The sequence below is a fragment of the Stenella coeruleoalba genome (genome assembly GCF_951394435.1).
Source record: "Stenella coeruleoalba genome assembly, chromosome: 1".
Lineage (NCBI taxonomy): Eukaryota > Metazoa > Chordata > Mammalia > Artiodactyla > Delphinidae > Stenella > Stenella coeruleoalba.
Window position 1 is genome coordinate 82729824 of NC_137169.1, and position 15307 is coordinate 82745130.

Below are 15307 nucleotides of genomic sequence, written 5' to 3' on the forward strand. Positions count from 1 at the left end.
TATCTTTCCTCTGAACTATAGTCTACTTCCTAAATATATCTTTTCTTTGAAATATAATCTATTTACTAATTAGACATGTTTTGGACTAAACTTGCATGTCCTTCCTTCAGTGCTACAAACTCCAAGATGATACAGTCACTTTCTCCCAAGGTCCCTAACACTTTCACAGTACTATGCAATTTATTAGTGAATTAGTAACTTTCCCTCTTGTCTTACTGAGTGACTCTTGTAATCTTTATTAGGCAACTACCAATTTATATTGAGAAAACACCTAGGAAACTACTGTTTTGTGGGCTACTTCAGAGTGGGCTACTTTAATATGTGTATTATGCAAGGTTTTATGTACTTATTTTCTGACTGACACACTTGCTTTTTTCTCGTTTCCTCAACTAAAGACAGGGACTCGCTAGTCACTGTACATACCCGAGTCTAAATGCTAAGGATAAGAAATTCTGTATCATCAGGACTGACAGAAGAATGCTGTAATCTGTACTGCCCGTCTGATTCTGAGAGTAAGGCCAGCATTAATACAATGCACTCTTGTTACGTCTGAATGTCCCTCTGCAAAGAACAGTGTTTCTCAAACTTTTTGTTTGATCAGATCCACATTAAGAAATAATTTTTTTTTTTTTTTTTTTTTTTGCCGTGCGCGGGCCTCTCACTGTTGTGGCCTCTCCCGTTGCGGAGCACAGGCTCCGGACGCGCAGGCTCAGCGGCCATGGCTCACGGGCCCAGCCGCTCCACGGCATGTGGGATCTTCCCGGACCGGGGCACGAACCCGTGTCCCCTGCATCGGCAGGCGGACTCTCAACCACTGCGCCACCAGGGAAGCCCAAGAAATACATTTTGTATCACTCCTCAGGACACATAGATATAAAAGACTGGTATAAAAATTTCTCAAAACAACTCCTTTACATGTAATGCACTCTCAGATTGTTCTATTGTGTTCTATTCTTCTAGATTTCATTAAAAAAAAAGAAGTGGTGGTCTCCATCTATCAAACCGATATCACAATCCCCTAGAGACTATAATCTATGGTTTAGAAAACACCGACTTGGCAAAAGGTTTTTGATTTGTAGTCATTCTTTCCACACTTCCGTACACCTCGGAGAGTTCCCGACAGCTGTTTTCATCTAAAGGATTACAGTGCCCTCAGTTTTGTGTAAATGCTCTGTAACGGGGCCGTTTCCCTTCTTCCTGGCTCCTTTAAGAGGGTGGTAACGGCCCATCCTGGAGGTGGAGTGGCAGGTCCCACGAAGCCCCCGGCGCAGGCCAGGCCCGCTTTTCCAGTTCGTGTGAAAGCCTGCGCGTGTGTGCGCGCGGAGGTGGGGGGGTAGGGGTGAGCTAGGGGCGACACACTGACCCAGCAGCAGCCAAGAGCAGCAGAGGGAGGCCCAGGGCCGTCTCCGAGCCCGCTTTCCCAGAGACCCTGCGAGGGTCCACGCGTGCGCAGAGCGCGTCCCGGGACCTTTCCGGCCTCCGTGGCGCCCGCGCGCGCTCCCCACGAGCCAAAGTCCGAGGTGGGCTCCGGCGCGCGGCCGGTGCGGCGGCGCGCGCCAGGGGGCGGTCCTGCGCGGCCGGCACTGCCCGCCCCCAGCGCGCTCCTGTCCTCCCAGTCTCCCCCGCGCTTCCTGCACTACGGTAGTCGCCGCCGTGTTACCGTGCCTGTCCCCGTCTCGCTAGCAAAGACTGTGCCATGGCGGCCTTCAGCAAGTACCTGACCGTGCGAAACTCCTCGCTGGCGGGGGCCGCGTTCCTGCTGCTTTGCCTGCTCCACAAGCGGCGCCGCGCCCTCGGCCTGCACGGGTAAGAAGGCCCGTGGCCGCGCCGCCTTCCCGGGCCCGAACGTGAGCTCCCCGCGCTCTCTTCTTCTTCGCCCGGCGGACGAGTGCCTTTGCCCCGCGAGGTCAAGCGGAGAGGGGGCCGGCTGCGGCCGCTGCCAGGCTCCAATGTCAGGATGTCCGGTGTCCCCGCGGCGCGGGCGTCCCCCGTGCTCCCTGCGCTCCGCCGGCCTGTCCGGCTGCTCACTCTGCCCCCGGGTGTGCGAATCTTTTTCCTGCGCTCGCTAGCAAACCCGTGCCTCTGCCCCGAGGCCGTCGCCCCTGATGTCCTCCCCTTTCTTGCATCCGCACCACCACCTCCTTTTTGCATCAACTTTATGGGTGTATTCTTGTTTTGCCATCTCATCTCCTGACAGACCGTGGATTTGCTTTGTGGACGTGTATATGTGATTTGAGGAAGGGGATTGGACTCACCAGGCTGGAGGCTGTTGTCTAAGTCATTGGATGAGTGAGGTTTGGCACGATTCCTTAGTGGTTGCTGTTGAAAGTCGCGAGCATGGTTTGTGTGAACTATCCTGGGTCCATTTGGCAAAGTTGCTTTCTAAAGTGGTGTCCCCTTCGAGTTGGCCAGTGAACGCCCGAGCATTTCATCGGAAAAGCTGAATCGGTTCCGAGGTATTTGGAGGGCAAGGTTCGTTTCCCTGACTCGCAGGTGGAACGTGAAAGTGTGTTCTAGATAAGGATCCAGATCCCTTTTGATAATATTCCGCTGCTTCTCCCTCGAGAATTTTAATGTTTAAATTTAACTTTGGGAGATTGTAAGATTAGAGAAGGAAGAGAGAGAATTGAGTTACTGTTGTGGCGTTACAAGACATAATTTTTTATTTGCTGGGAGTCACTTTTCTTCAGCAAATGAATGAGAAAAGGCTACTTCCAACGCATTCTTGCTACTATTGGATATTTCATATTAAATCTTAGCATAGTGCTTTCATCCATTTTACTTCATTTCTTTGGGCAGGTACTGTTGCCTTTGGTTTTGACTTGCCTAATATATCTTATTAGTAGTAGATTTTGGACTAAAACACTGACAAGTGGCCTTCCGTCCCATGAAGTTCTTACTAACCTTCCCCTGGCTTCTTTATCTTATTAGTCTGAAGCAGTGGTCTTTCTTTTCCTTCCTAAATCTGCTTAACAAAGTTGAAAATGATTTGCTTCTTTGTCAGGACAGTACAGTACCTATTCACTTTTCCTCTCTTCAGTTTGCTTTTAAAATGATTTATTCTGGAAAATATAAACAAAATTTTCTGTTAGATTGTGTGCTTTCTGATCTCCCAGTTGCAAATGGAAGTTATTTATTATCTGGGAGTATGCCAATAGAAAATGCTGAATGCTATAAAATAACTTTGAATTACATTTTTACAGAGAAGTGTTTTAGTGCATAGAACAGGTGTTTTAGTATGGGAGAGGGGGATTTGAGGACAGCCCTAACAGCTCTGGCTTGCTTTTATGATTTTTTTAATTAAAAACTTTGTTTTATTGGAGTATTACATAGTTGTAGAAAAATACATGTAAGTGTAGAGCTTGAAGGGTTTTCACAAATAGAACTCACTCATGTAATCATCACCGTCATCTGCACCCAGATAAAAATATTATCAGCAACCCAGAAGCTCTTTTCAAGTCCCTTCCAGTCACAGCTAAAGTAGTTACTGATTAATAAGGCCATAGATTATTGAGCGAGGGAAATTTTAAATATAATCTAATGGGAAATAGCAATAATAGCAAGATGGTATAATGCAATCAGTTTTATTAAATAATTTAAGTGTTTATTCATTATTATATAAAATGCTTTACAAACCTCTTTTTGAGAAACTTTGTAAACTTTTTGGGGGATTAAATTTTGCAACAGTTAATTTACTGAACAAAAGATTGTTGTTAATCTTTTGCACTGGCAGTAGTGAGGAAAATCTTTATTTTACACATTAGTTTGTGGGAGGAGAGTGCAAATTATGAGCAGATAAGCATGATGTTTAAATTACTGAGGTAAAATGGTTGAATTACTATAAACCCATTAAGAATGGTGTCAAATCTATCTTTGTAGATAATATACTTCCATAATCATTTGGATATCTTTCAGTTGCTATCTTTGGCATCATAGTTTGAAGATGAGAAAATTCTAACTTTATATTTTACTGGCTTGTCGGGTGACTGTGGTAACAGGGCGAATTAATTTTACTATCTGGTGCCTAATGAAGGAACCTGTGAGTGCTTGACCTTTATTTGTCTATGCTATTGACAGTAGATTTGTCTTAGAAGATATTCCTTAGAACCAGATAGTTAATAAAGATAATAAAATCACTTTAAAAGTTACAGTGTCATTTTATTCCAGACATTGGGAGAATGAGTAATTTAATGTTCTGAATAATTTTTTAGTTACATATGATTTGACTGGGTGAAATTTACTTTTTATTATGGGAAATTGCACACACATTCAAAGTAAGCAGAATAATATAATGGACCTCCTATACACTTCACACAAGAAGTGCCGTTAACATCTTACCATTCTTGTTTCTTATAGCTCCTTGCTCCCCGCCCCTGATTTTTACAGATGTTTAGGTAAAATTTATATATATTGAGCTGTACACATCTTGTACTTTTTTAAAATAAATGGGTACGATAGTATAACACATCCCTTTCATAAATTAGAACATTTTCATCTCCCCAGAAAGTTCTCTTGTATTCATTCTACATGACCACTGTACTAACCTTTTTCACCCTAGTTTTGCTTAATCGTACATCTTATTTTGTTTATTATTTATATGGGGAACAGTGGAATCTTTTTACTCATGGATAAAGGAGACCATGTATTTCAGTGCAAAGGAAGTATTGAATGTTGTATTACTAGGTGCTATGGGATGGAGAGGTGTGTGTATGTGTGCGTGTGTGTTACACATACATTAAAAAAATATATGACATCTTTAAGTGTGAATTAGTTAAAAATGTAAGATGATGACAATGCAGTGTACAGACAGTCATATATTAAAAATTCTGAGAAAGAAGAGATTAATGTGTTTGGGAAGAGTTAGGGAAGGTTTTATGAAGAATGTGAGCTAAGCCTAGAAAGAGGGTAGGAATGAATAACTGGAGATAAATTGAATGCCAGTAGCAGCCCTTATTAGATTTTTGTTGCATTTTATGGGAGGAAGAAGCTTGGTGGTACTCTTTCAGTTTAAACACAAATATAATCATGTTATTTCTTCATTAAAATCTTTCAGCTATTCTAAAATACAAAATTCTTAGCATGAGTGAATGATGTTCATGATCTGGTCCTTTGCTACTTTGACTCAGCCAGCTATATGGAATTAACACACTCTGAGTAGGACAGGCTCTGCCCAGCCGTTGCAGTCTTATTGTAATCACAGTCATCCCCACCACTTCTTCCCACCCTCTGATGTTTATTTTCCTTCAAGACTCAGTTCAGTTAGCACTTTCCTGTCTTTTCCTGATCTCCAAACTGATGTTGTTGTCCTCTGCTCTCAGGCTGCTCTAAGCATTCCCCTACTCTAGTTACCACTCTGTATGGTAGTTTATTTTCTTGGCTTCTACCTGCATCAGACTGAGTTTCTGGAGGACATGGACTGAGTCATCTTTAAATTCCTAGTTTGCACATGTCATAGGATAGACATTCAGTAAGTATTTATAGGGTGGACAAATGATGTAGGATAGTTGAAGAATTTTTTTTTGTTTTGTTTTTAAGGTACGCGGGCCTCTCACTGTTGTGGCCCCCGACGCGCAGGCTCAGCGGCCATGGCTCACGGGCCTAGCCGCTCCGCGGCATGTGGGATCTTCCCGGACCGGGGCATGAACCCGTGTCCCCTGCATCGGCAGGCAGGCGCTCAACCACTGCGCCACCAGGGAAGCCCATTTGAAGAATTTTTAAGGGTAATTGTCTGACAGGCAGTTGGAGATGGGGTACTAGTTCAAACATGAGTAAAGGCATTATCTTCAGAGAAGTGATAGTTGTGTACCTGAGATTATATAACAGGAACGGGGCGGGGGTAGGGAGGGGTAGGAAATCAGTGGGCCAGTATTATAAGGCAGGGAAGAGACCAGTCTACATTGCCAAACTATTTTATAATCTTAATAAAACCAAACAAAGAACAAAAACAGAACAAAGCAGTTTTCTTTCTCTTCCCATGAATGCTTGTCAAAGTTCAGATTTCTCTTCCTGGATTTCAGAACCTTCCTTTATCTGGTCTCACCTTACCTGGCTAATCTTTTATTCCATTGCCTGCCAGTGACTACTCTCTGTTCCAAATAGGCCAGTTTCTGCACTGTTTTCTGAACAGGCCACACTCATTCCTGGCTTTGGAGCCTTATTCATGATATTAGCCATGCCTGGAATATCTCTTCCTGTATCCTCTGTTCTTCAACTCTTATCCTTTAAGGGTTACATCAGGGTCACCTTTTCCATGAAGTAATTTTAAACAACCCCTTTTTAATCTTATGAACCATGTATTTAGGTGCTTTTCTTTTTTCATCTATTAATTGTTTGACTGGGTATGATCTAGTTGTTAGCCATCGGAGTGTAGCCATGTCCACCAGCTTATGGGGTCCTCCTTCGTCCTTTTTCAAATCCCCAATCTATAGATGGTAGGAATAACCAAATATTTTTGGAGAGTTTCAGGGAGCTTGTGTTTCTCTTAGTCATGCCTTACTTCTGTGCTTCTGCTCTATTTTAGAACCCACTTGTATGTTGTCTCTTGAGCCTGTCATTTTGGTATCTGCCTTGATTCCTCCAAAGCATCAGTCACAAAGCAGTATTTGTAGTAGAGCTTTACTGAAAATTTGGGAGTAGTGGCAGGGATTATATTGCAACATAGGGAACAGCTTAAAATGGAGAAGTTCTTTTATTTACAAGTTTCTTGTACATTCCCACTGTTGGAAATTTGTTGTCTGTTTTCCCCTGAGCCTCAGCCCTGTGGCCTGTTGCTGGGTCTTTTCTGTACCCCTTGGATGTTTCCATATCTCTAGCTTCTACTCCCTGTACTCTGTCCCCACTAACCTCCCTACAGCTTTCCTGCATACTGAATTCAGCTTTCCTTCTTGAGATCTGCCCCTTTCATATCAAGCTTTAGAAGGGGCTGGCTTCACTTTTCTCAGTTTCACAGGCCCACTGAATGTTCTGCAAAGTACAGGCGTGTGTCAGGTGAGGGGCTGGAGTTGCATGAGACCCTTAGGATGAACCATGAGTGGATGTTGTAGGGTTCATCGCCATATGGATCCTCAGAATAAAAAGGAGATGCTTAAGCAGCTATGGGTAAAGAAGGCCTTAAAGGATTTGCCAGGAAAAGCAGCTCTATACAGAAACCAACTGATGCAGGTCATGTTCTCAGAACTGTGCAGCTGTCTGTGGTATGCTGGGGGTAACTGGGTACTGACTTTTTAATTATTATAATTAAACTTCTCAGCTTTGGGCACATTAGCATCATTGGCCAGGCATTCCATTTTAGGGCTTTTGCAGTTGCTTTTCCCCTGCCTGGAATTCTCTTTCCCCATACATCCTCATTGTTTTCCCTCCCATTTTTCTTAGAGCTGTGGTTACTGTTTGTTTTAAATAACAATTTTTTTCTTGCTACACATGTAAATGTGTCCTGAAGTATATTATGAGCTCTTTAGGAGCCGGGCCCCTTCTATATGCATGGGTAAAGCAAGTCTTAGAAATTTATAAAAATAGTATCATTATTTTATAACCTGCTTTTGACAGTTAACAATAGAGTAGAAACATTAAAGACAATTTTAAGAAATTAAAAATCACGTACTTTGGTGTACAACAGACACTAACACAGTATTGTGAAGCAGTTATACGCCAATAAAGATCTATTAAAAATCATGCATAATGTCATCACCATAACACACATATTGTTTTAGTTTTATTACCTTTTATTATTTATATGCATATATTTTTACACAGTTATATACATGGTTTGCTATTTTCGTTTAAAGCATAGACATCATTCCTGTGTTTCTACATGAACCTCATTACTATATTTTAAAAGAAATACATAAATACTCCTTTGTGTGACTATATCATAATTTATTTTACCCTTAAATATTTGGTATCTAGATTGCTTCTGTAATTTTTACAGATAATACTGTGTGTGTTTGTGAGTGAACATTTCTGTCTCTGCTGAATTATTTCCTTGGAATAAATTGCCAGAATTAGGATTAATGAATGAAGGTTATAAGCTTTCTTTAGTTTTTGTGGAAAAGGAAAACAAACATTCTGGAGCTACACAAATTCCACATATTACTTTTTAAGAATCGTGCCATAGAGTACTATGAATGAGTGCTAATTTAATTCTCTAATCATCATTAAGGGATGTTTGAATTTTTTTGGAGGGGGAACTACTTTAGAGATGTAAAATAATGTTTCAGGATTATTTTAATTTCCAAGAATGCATATTTTTATATGCAGAAACCTGTCTTTATTATGGAGGCACTCAGCATAGTATAAAACATGGTCTTTGGTGTTAGATATGGGTTCAGGTTTTTATTCAGCCATCTGCTAGACCTGTGATCTTGGTCAATTTACTCAGCCTCTTTCAGCCTCAGTTTTCTCATCTGTAGAACAGGGATAATAGTATTTACTTAATCAGTAGTTGTGAGGATCAAATGAGAAAATGTCCTAACTCAATAGCTGGAACAAAGCTCAGTAAATAGAAGATAGCTTTAGCTTTCCCTGTGCTTGCCATTAGCTTTCCCTGTGCTTGCCAAAGGACAGCAAAACATCCCATTGTTATGTACTCAGTAACTATTGAGCCTTCATAAAAATTTCCTCAAATATGCCCACCAAAATCTCCCTAAAGAAACCTTTCAAATTGATAGACTCATTCAGAGTTGGAAAGTATTTAAGTTACTTTTATGTGACATGGTTTCAGTCCTCTGTTTTTTCAGTTGTTGCTTCCTGAATATGGTACTCTATTTCTCCACCCCTTAAAGGGAGGTCTGAAACTGAATTCATTATTCTAAGTGTGGTCTGACTGACAGAGTGGAGTGGGCTGTTACCTGCTTTGTAAATCCAAAACTTTTGTTAAAATAGGTGAGGTTACGTTCATTTTTGTGACAGTCAGTATTCTTCACTCATATTTTAGCTTGCACAATTGTTTTCCCTTCCTTTCCCCTTCTTAGCTTGCTGTGTTTGATTTTTTTTTTTTTAAACCTGGGTGTGAGTATTTACAACTTATCTTTGTTTGGGCACATCACTTTCTCCTAAATTTTTTTTCATCATGCACATTAAAAAAAAAATTATTGGAGTATAGTTGCTTTACAATGTTGTGTTAGTTTCTACTGTATAGCAAAGCGAATCAGCTATACATATACATATATCCCCTCTTTTTTGGGTTTCCTTCCCATTTAGGTCACCTCAGACATTGAGTAGAGTTCCCTGTGCTATACAGTAGATCCTGCACATTTAATTAGTATTCTTTCTGTATATTTTGTCAATAAGTTATCGGACAGGACTAAGTATAGAACAATGTATTTATGTCACTATCACCTTTCTTTTAAATGATACCTTTTGGGGGTTGTATTGGTTCTCATCTTTAACTTACCTGGTACCTTTTCACACCTTTCCTTCTGGTGATATTTGGCACTCTGACGTTCGGGCTAGGCATTTGATCCATACTGGGCCAGTCAGAATCCTTCCTCCTCTGTGATGTTTCTGCTGTGGAGTCAGTGGGAAATGGTCTTCCTTTTTCGGTCATGGATGGTGAATATCACCACCTTCTAATCTGTTGCAATAAAATATAAACTGGAATTATTATTATTATTATTTTATTGGCCTCACCACGCAGCTTGCAGGATCTTAGTTCCCTGACCAGGGATTGAGCCCATGCCCACTGCAGTGGAAGCATGGAGTCAGTCCTAACCATTGGACTCCCAGGGAATTCCCTAAACTGGAGTTATGAAGAAGAAAGATAGGCGCTCTTTATAATTTTCTTTAGAGTTATATGTGGCAAATTAAATTTTATGCAAAATGGGTACTGTATTTCCCTATTGTTATTTTTTTTGGAGTGATTTTTTTACAGAATGTTAGAGTTTTTATAAATGACATTTGTAGTCATTTCTACAAAAAATTAGACATAAGGCCCTTGCTTAAGAATATGGCTTTTATCATAACATTCTTTTTATGAGGAGATAACTTTTGTTTTAGGCATCTCTTTTAAGAATATAGCCTTCCATAAGCATTAGGATAAAATGGTCTGGATAACTGATGGTTGCGCTCTTCATTGGGAACTATTATGCATATTAAGATAGTTTGAAGCCTTGTTAGATAAAACTAGTGAGTGTGGTAAAGGTGTTTTTTTAAAAAAAACATGCATTTGTTGTTTGGCTAATTAGCAGTCCTGAATGATTGCAATTAAATTAATAAAGTATAAAATTGAAAATAAAGCTCATCAAAGCATTCAGCTAATTTGATATCTGTGAATAGACGTAACAGTCTCACATACCACTGTAATGGCACCATAATAATAGACATAAACATGGGTTGTATGATTTACTCTGCTTAAGAAGTTATTGGCATTAATTTAGTGCCAATAGTTATCTGTTGGCATTAAAAATAAATGTACTATGTGGAATGAGGCAGCTTCTCTAGGTAAATCATAATTTGGTTATTTAATCAGCATACTGTGTCTGTAGGTCACTGCATGTCGCTATTTAAAACATTTACACTTTCATAAACCTATGAAGTAAGCAACGAGACACATAGTGTCTCCTCAGAAGGAAAAAGTATGGTCCTATAAATTTATCATACTTTAGTGAGTAGGACGTTCTTACATTTCAGCTTCTCTGAAATTAGGATGCAATTTACAGCCGACGCATCTTAGCTTTGATTAATATGGTATTGGCATATTGTTACATTTCCGTTTTACGGTGCATGTTTTTAATTTGCTTATAAAAATGCTTCTCAGTAATTTACATCAAACTCAATCTTCTGACTCCATATTCAGTGTTACTGTCATTCTTTCTTCATTATATCTTAGAGGTTAACTGAAGTTAACTTAAGTTGAGGTAGAATCAGATCTTTTCCTCATTCCAGAGCAAGGACTGGAGGAAGTAGGGTGGCATGGGAATCAATGAACCACTCAAAGAAAGGGACCCAAAGATCATGCACTAACTCACAAAACATCTCGTGCTTGCTACATGTCAGATGCTGGGTTTATAGAGATGAAAAAAAGGTCCTATTCTCGAGCGTTGGGGGATATGATACAAGTCTGTAACCTTCATTCAACATTTAGTGCTAGGTGCTGAGAACACACAGTAGTGAATAAGAGTAGGTCTGTTTCCTAGATGGATCCCGTAGTGAGAGAAGACAGAACCCATTTCATTTTAGTTTTGTATTGGGCACTTGGGAAGATTAAAAATTAAATTAGGCAAGATTTTTGCTGTTAAGAAACCCACAGACTATTAAAAGAGGGAATCCTGTGTCTGGACATTTCACACCAAATTTCTAGTTAAAAAAAGAAACTCCTGGTATATTTTATTTAAAATATTATTCTCCATTTACCTGTGATACAATTTTGTTGCATCAGGAAATTAGATTTAAGGTGTTTTCAACTATGGTATTCATTTTCTTTCCCCTGCAGTAATGCCCAAGATGTGTTTAGTAAAACAGTGGAGGCACTGTGGGAGGCAAGTGTAGGACAGAATCAATGAAATGATCCCATTTTTAACGTATCAGATAATTTCCAATTTAACTATTGATGAGTGAATACATTTCTCTCTGTATTTTATCACCGGCTCAACAAAATAGCTACTTCCCCTTACTTCAGTGAAGAAACTTTCAATGTGGAAGGAAATACAATGTTTATCCAATACATTCTATTGAATGCTTCTTGTATGTCTCTAAGCTAGGCATTGAGATACCAAATTGATGAACATTATTTCTAGAACATTATTTCTAACCCCTGGAAATACAAATATATAGAAAAGTCGTACAAGTCAGTGTGACTAGACCTGTGGTCTAATAATAATTCTGTGGGAGGGAGCACTGAATTGGGAATGTTTGATTGTTTTGGTTGTTACCTGGGGAGGTTTCACTTTTGTGCCTGATCTTAAGAGATAAGGCGTAAAAGGCATTCTAGGTAGAGAAAGTAGCATGAGCAAAGGATGGCGTTAGTGGAGTTATGATTTGAGAAGAAGGGACTGCAAAGACATGAAGCTGGTAACCTTACTATTAACTATTTATTGAGCACTTGCCATATTATAGGTTCTAAATACTTTGCATTTATTCCTGACAACAGTCGTTTGAGATAGTTGTTTTATTATCTTTATTTTATCGGTGAGTAATCAGAAAGGTAAAAATGGTACCTGATTATAAGAGTTCTTACGTTTGAATTAGCCATGTGGAGGGTAAAAGACAGAATAAAACATTTTTATCAGATCCTTCAGATATACTTAGGTTTGTAACCAAGCAAGGCCTCATGCGCCCCTGGACAGAAAGCCAAACTCTTGACAGCAGGTGTTTTCAGCAAAGTAAGGGTTTATTACACGGCGCCAAGCAAGAGAGAGAGACAAGCTTCAGATCCACTCCATCTTGGTCTTTGAGTTAGGGATTTTTTTTTTTAAGGGGAAGAACGAAAGCTGGGACTAATCATCATCTTGTGACATTTCTTCATCATAGTTTCGGGAGTCGGGATGTTCTGGTTTATGAGGCTCAGACCAGGTGGTCCGTGGCTTGGGGGTCCATCAGCTCATCTTGCCCTGGAGAAACAACCTGGGTTTGTATGTTAATGATGATATACATAATAGGAATTTTAGTACATTAACGATGTTATCGACAGTAGCAGTCTTCGTCCTCTGACTCTGGTTGATTAGTGTTCAGTTAGCACAGGATTGAGGTCAGAGGGGACAAAAAAGGGAATAAAGAATTGGATAGAGAGAGTAATCATAGACTCAGTAAGGGAACTCGGTTTCAGATTCAGAAGAACAGTCAAGAATCATTCAGGGGCTAAGAAAAAATGTTAAATTCAAAGTTATGTTAATTGTTAGATTAACAATTGTGGTATATTAATTTTAAAATATAGTCATGGTGAAATACTCTTAAGATTTTTAAAACATTTTTATTGTATATTATACAGCAAATATAGAAAAGTGCATAAAACATGTATATAAATTAATGACTTTTTTTGTAACTGCCACCCAGGTCAAGAAATATCTTTGCCATCTACCCAGAAGCCACATGCCCCTTCCCAGTCACAGCCCCTTCCCTGTACTATCCTGACTTCTATAGTAATTACATTTTTGCATTTCTTTATAATTTTATCACCCAGAGGTGCGCTCCTAAGCAGTATAATTCAGATGTGTTTGTGGGATTTTTTGTTCAGGTCTCTCTTAATCTATGAGTCTGCATGCCATTTCTCTTTCCCCTTTGTTATAGTTTATTTGTTGAAGCAACCAGGTGTTTTCACCTATACATATTCTGTAATTTGGATTATGCCAGTTGTATAATTTTTCTTCATTCTCTATTTCCTGTAAATTGCTAGTTGGATCTAAAGTTTAGATTTTGTTTTTATTTTTTGGACAAGAATGCTTCCTAGGTGTTGATGTGGTATACTCTCTGTCACAAGGTATATAAGGTCTGGTGGTTTCTTTTTGTGATTTGAGCAGCCACTGATATGTGATACCTAGAACAATGAGTTTATTAGGTCTTACAAAATGATGATATTTGAATTCGGTTATTACTTCATTTATAAGGTGGAATGCTTCTGTAAAAAGGAAGTTTTCTTCATCTATTTGGTTCCCCAGTGGTACAGTTCAGTTAGGAAAGGCAGGATGGATGTTTGCTTCTTTATTATACATCAGTTTCTTGTTATTCTCTGGAGGTGACCAATGAATTCTTCTTAAGTGTCATTATGAACCTAATGATTCACTACTTGTAAATAAGTAGTTAATGCTCTCTTATAGATGCTTTGGAGGAACCTTTATGAATGCAGTGAATCTTATAAAAATATGAAATGTGCCTCAGGTATCAACTCTTGCATTGGTTTTATTTCTATTTAAATTTTAGAATGAGCATGTTGGGATTTTGATGAGGATTTCATCTAAATAATAGATTAATTTCTAAAATTGGTTATAGTGCCCTTTTTTTTTTGATCAATCTTGCCATGAGTTTGTAAGGTGTCAATTTTTTTAAAAATCTGACTTTCAGTTTTGCTTTACCTCTGTTGAGTGTCTTTTATTTCATTTTTATTTGCTTTTATCTGTATTCTTTTATTCTTTATACTTCAGTTAATTTTGTTCTTTTTCTAATGTTCGCATAGATGATGAATTTTCCGTCTTTTCTAATGTATTCGTTTAAGGTTATAAAGTTCTCTAAGCACTGTTTAGTTGCATCCCACAGTTTTTTTGATATGTAAACTCTTATGTTGTAAACATATCATTTGATATGTATATCATTCATTTCAAATATTTTAAAAATTTCTTTGACCCATGACTTTTCACAAACCAAAGCGAATCTCTTTATGTCAGTTACCTATTGTTGTATAACAAACCACCCCAACAGTTATTTTTCCTCCTTATTTCTATGGATGGCTGGGTAGTTCCTTTGCTTGTTTTGTTTGGGTTCCCTTATGAGGAACCCAGTAGAGGATTGGCTGCACTGGAAGGTTCATATCTGGTAGTTGGTGCTGGCTGGTGGCTGGGATGCCTTGATTTTCATCTAAGTGACTATATCGTTCAGTAGGCTATACCAGTTCCTTACATGGTGGTCTCAGGTCAGCATTCCAAGAAGCCAGGGTGAAAGCAGAAAGGCTTCCACCCATTCTGTTGGCTAGAGCAAGTCACAAGCCTGGCCCAGATTCAAGGGTGGGAAAAAAGATTCCTCCTTTTTAGGAATTTGTCTCAGTATTTAATATACCAGAAATTCAAAACATTTGGGAATTTTTCTTGTATTTTTCTTTTTGCTGTTAATTACCAGCATAATTGCTTTGTGGTTAGAGTATTGATTTTTTTCCTCATTTTATTTTTAGCTCTTTTAGTTGTTTGGAAGTTATTCTCTATATAAATTTTTTTTTTTTAAATTTTACTGGTTACCCTAGAAATTTTGCCATCTGTTTACCTTTTCAAGTCTAAATATTAATCAATAAGAAATACTTCATAATTCTCCCAGGCAGTAAAAGGACTTCAGAGCAGTGACCCCATTAACTTTTCCTCCTTACTTAGATGCATTTGTTGTGGGTTTTTTTTTTTAGTACTATAAGACATTATTATTATTGTTTTATATAATATTTACTTAGAGTTATATATTTACCACATTCTTTGCTTTCCATTCCTTCTTGCAATCTATACCTTTCAACTGAGATCAACCCTCCTCTCCCCCATAATATGTCCTTTATAAATTTCTTTAGTACAAGTCTGCTGATGATGAACCCTCTCCATATTGCCAGGGAATGTCTTTATTTGCCTTCTTTCATGTAAGTGTCTTTTTTCCTGAATGTTTAATTCTAGATTGGCAGTAATGGTTA

At 38.8% G+C, this 15307-nt stretch overlaps 1 protein-coding gene across 3 annotated transcripts in view; it reads left to right on the forward strand.

Moving 5' to 3' along the window:
• The first annotated feature begins 1127 nt into the window (after positions 1 to 1127).
• Positions 1128 to 15307, forward strand: part of ABCD3 (ATP binding cassette subfamily D member 3) — an 83374-nt gene continuing 69194 nt past the window's right edge. Inside the window, exon 1 of one of the 3 annotated variants that reach the window (XR_013824708.1) lies at positions 1128 to 1806. Coding sequence is in view for 2 of the 3 variants with exons in the window: in XM_079902286.1 (XP_079758412.1) it covers positions 1697 to 1806 (110 nt within the window). In the remaining variant the exon portion in view is untranslated. The remainder of the gene's footprint in view (positions 1807 to 15307) is intronic. The other 2 variants (XM_079902286.1, XM_079902285.1) reach the window with 2 other exon arrangements.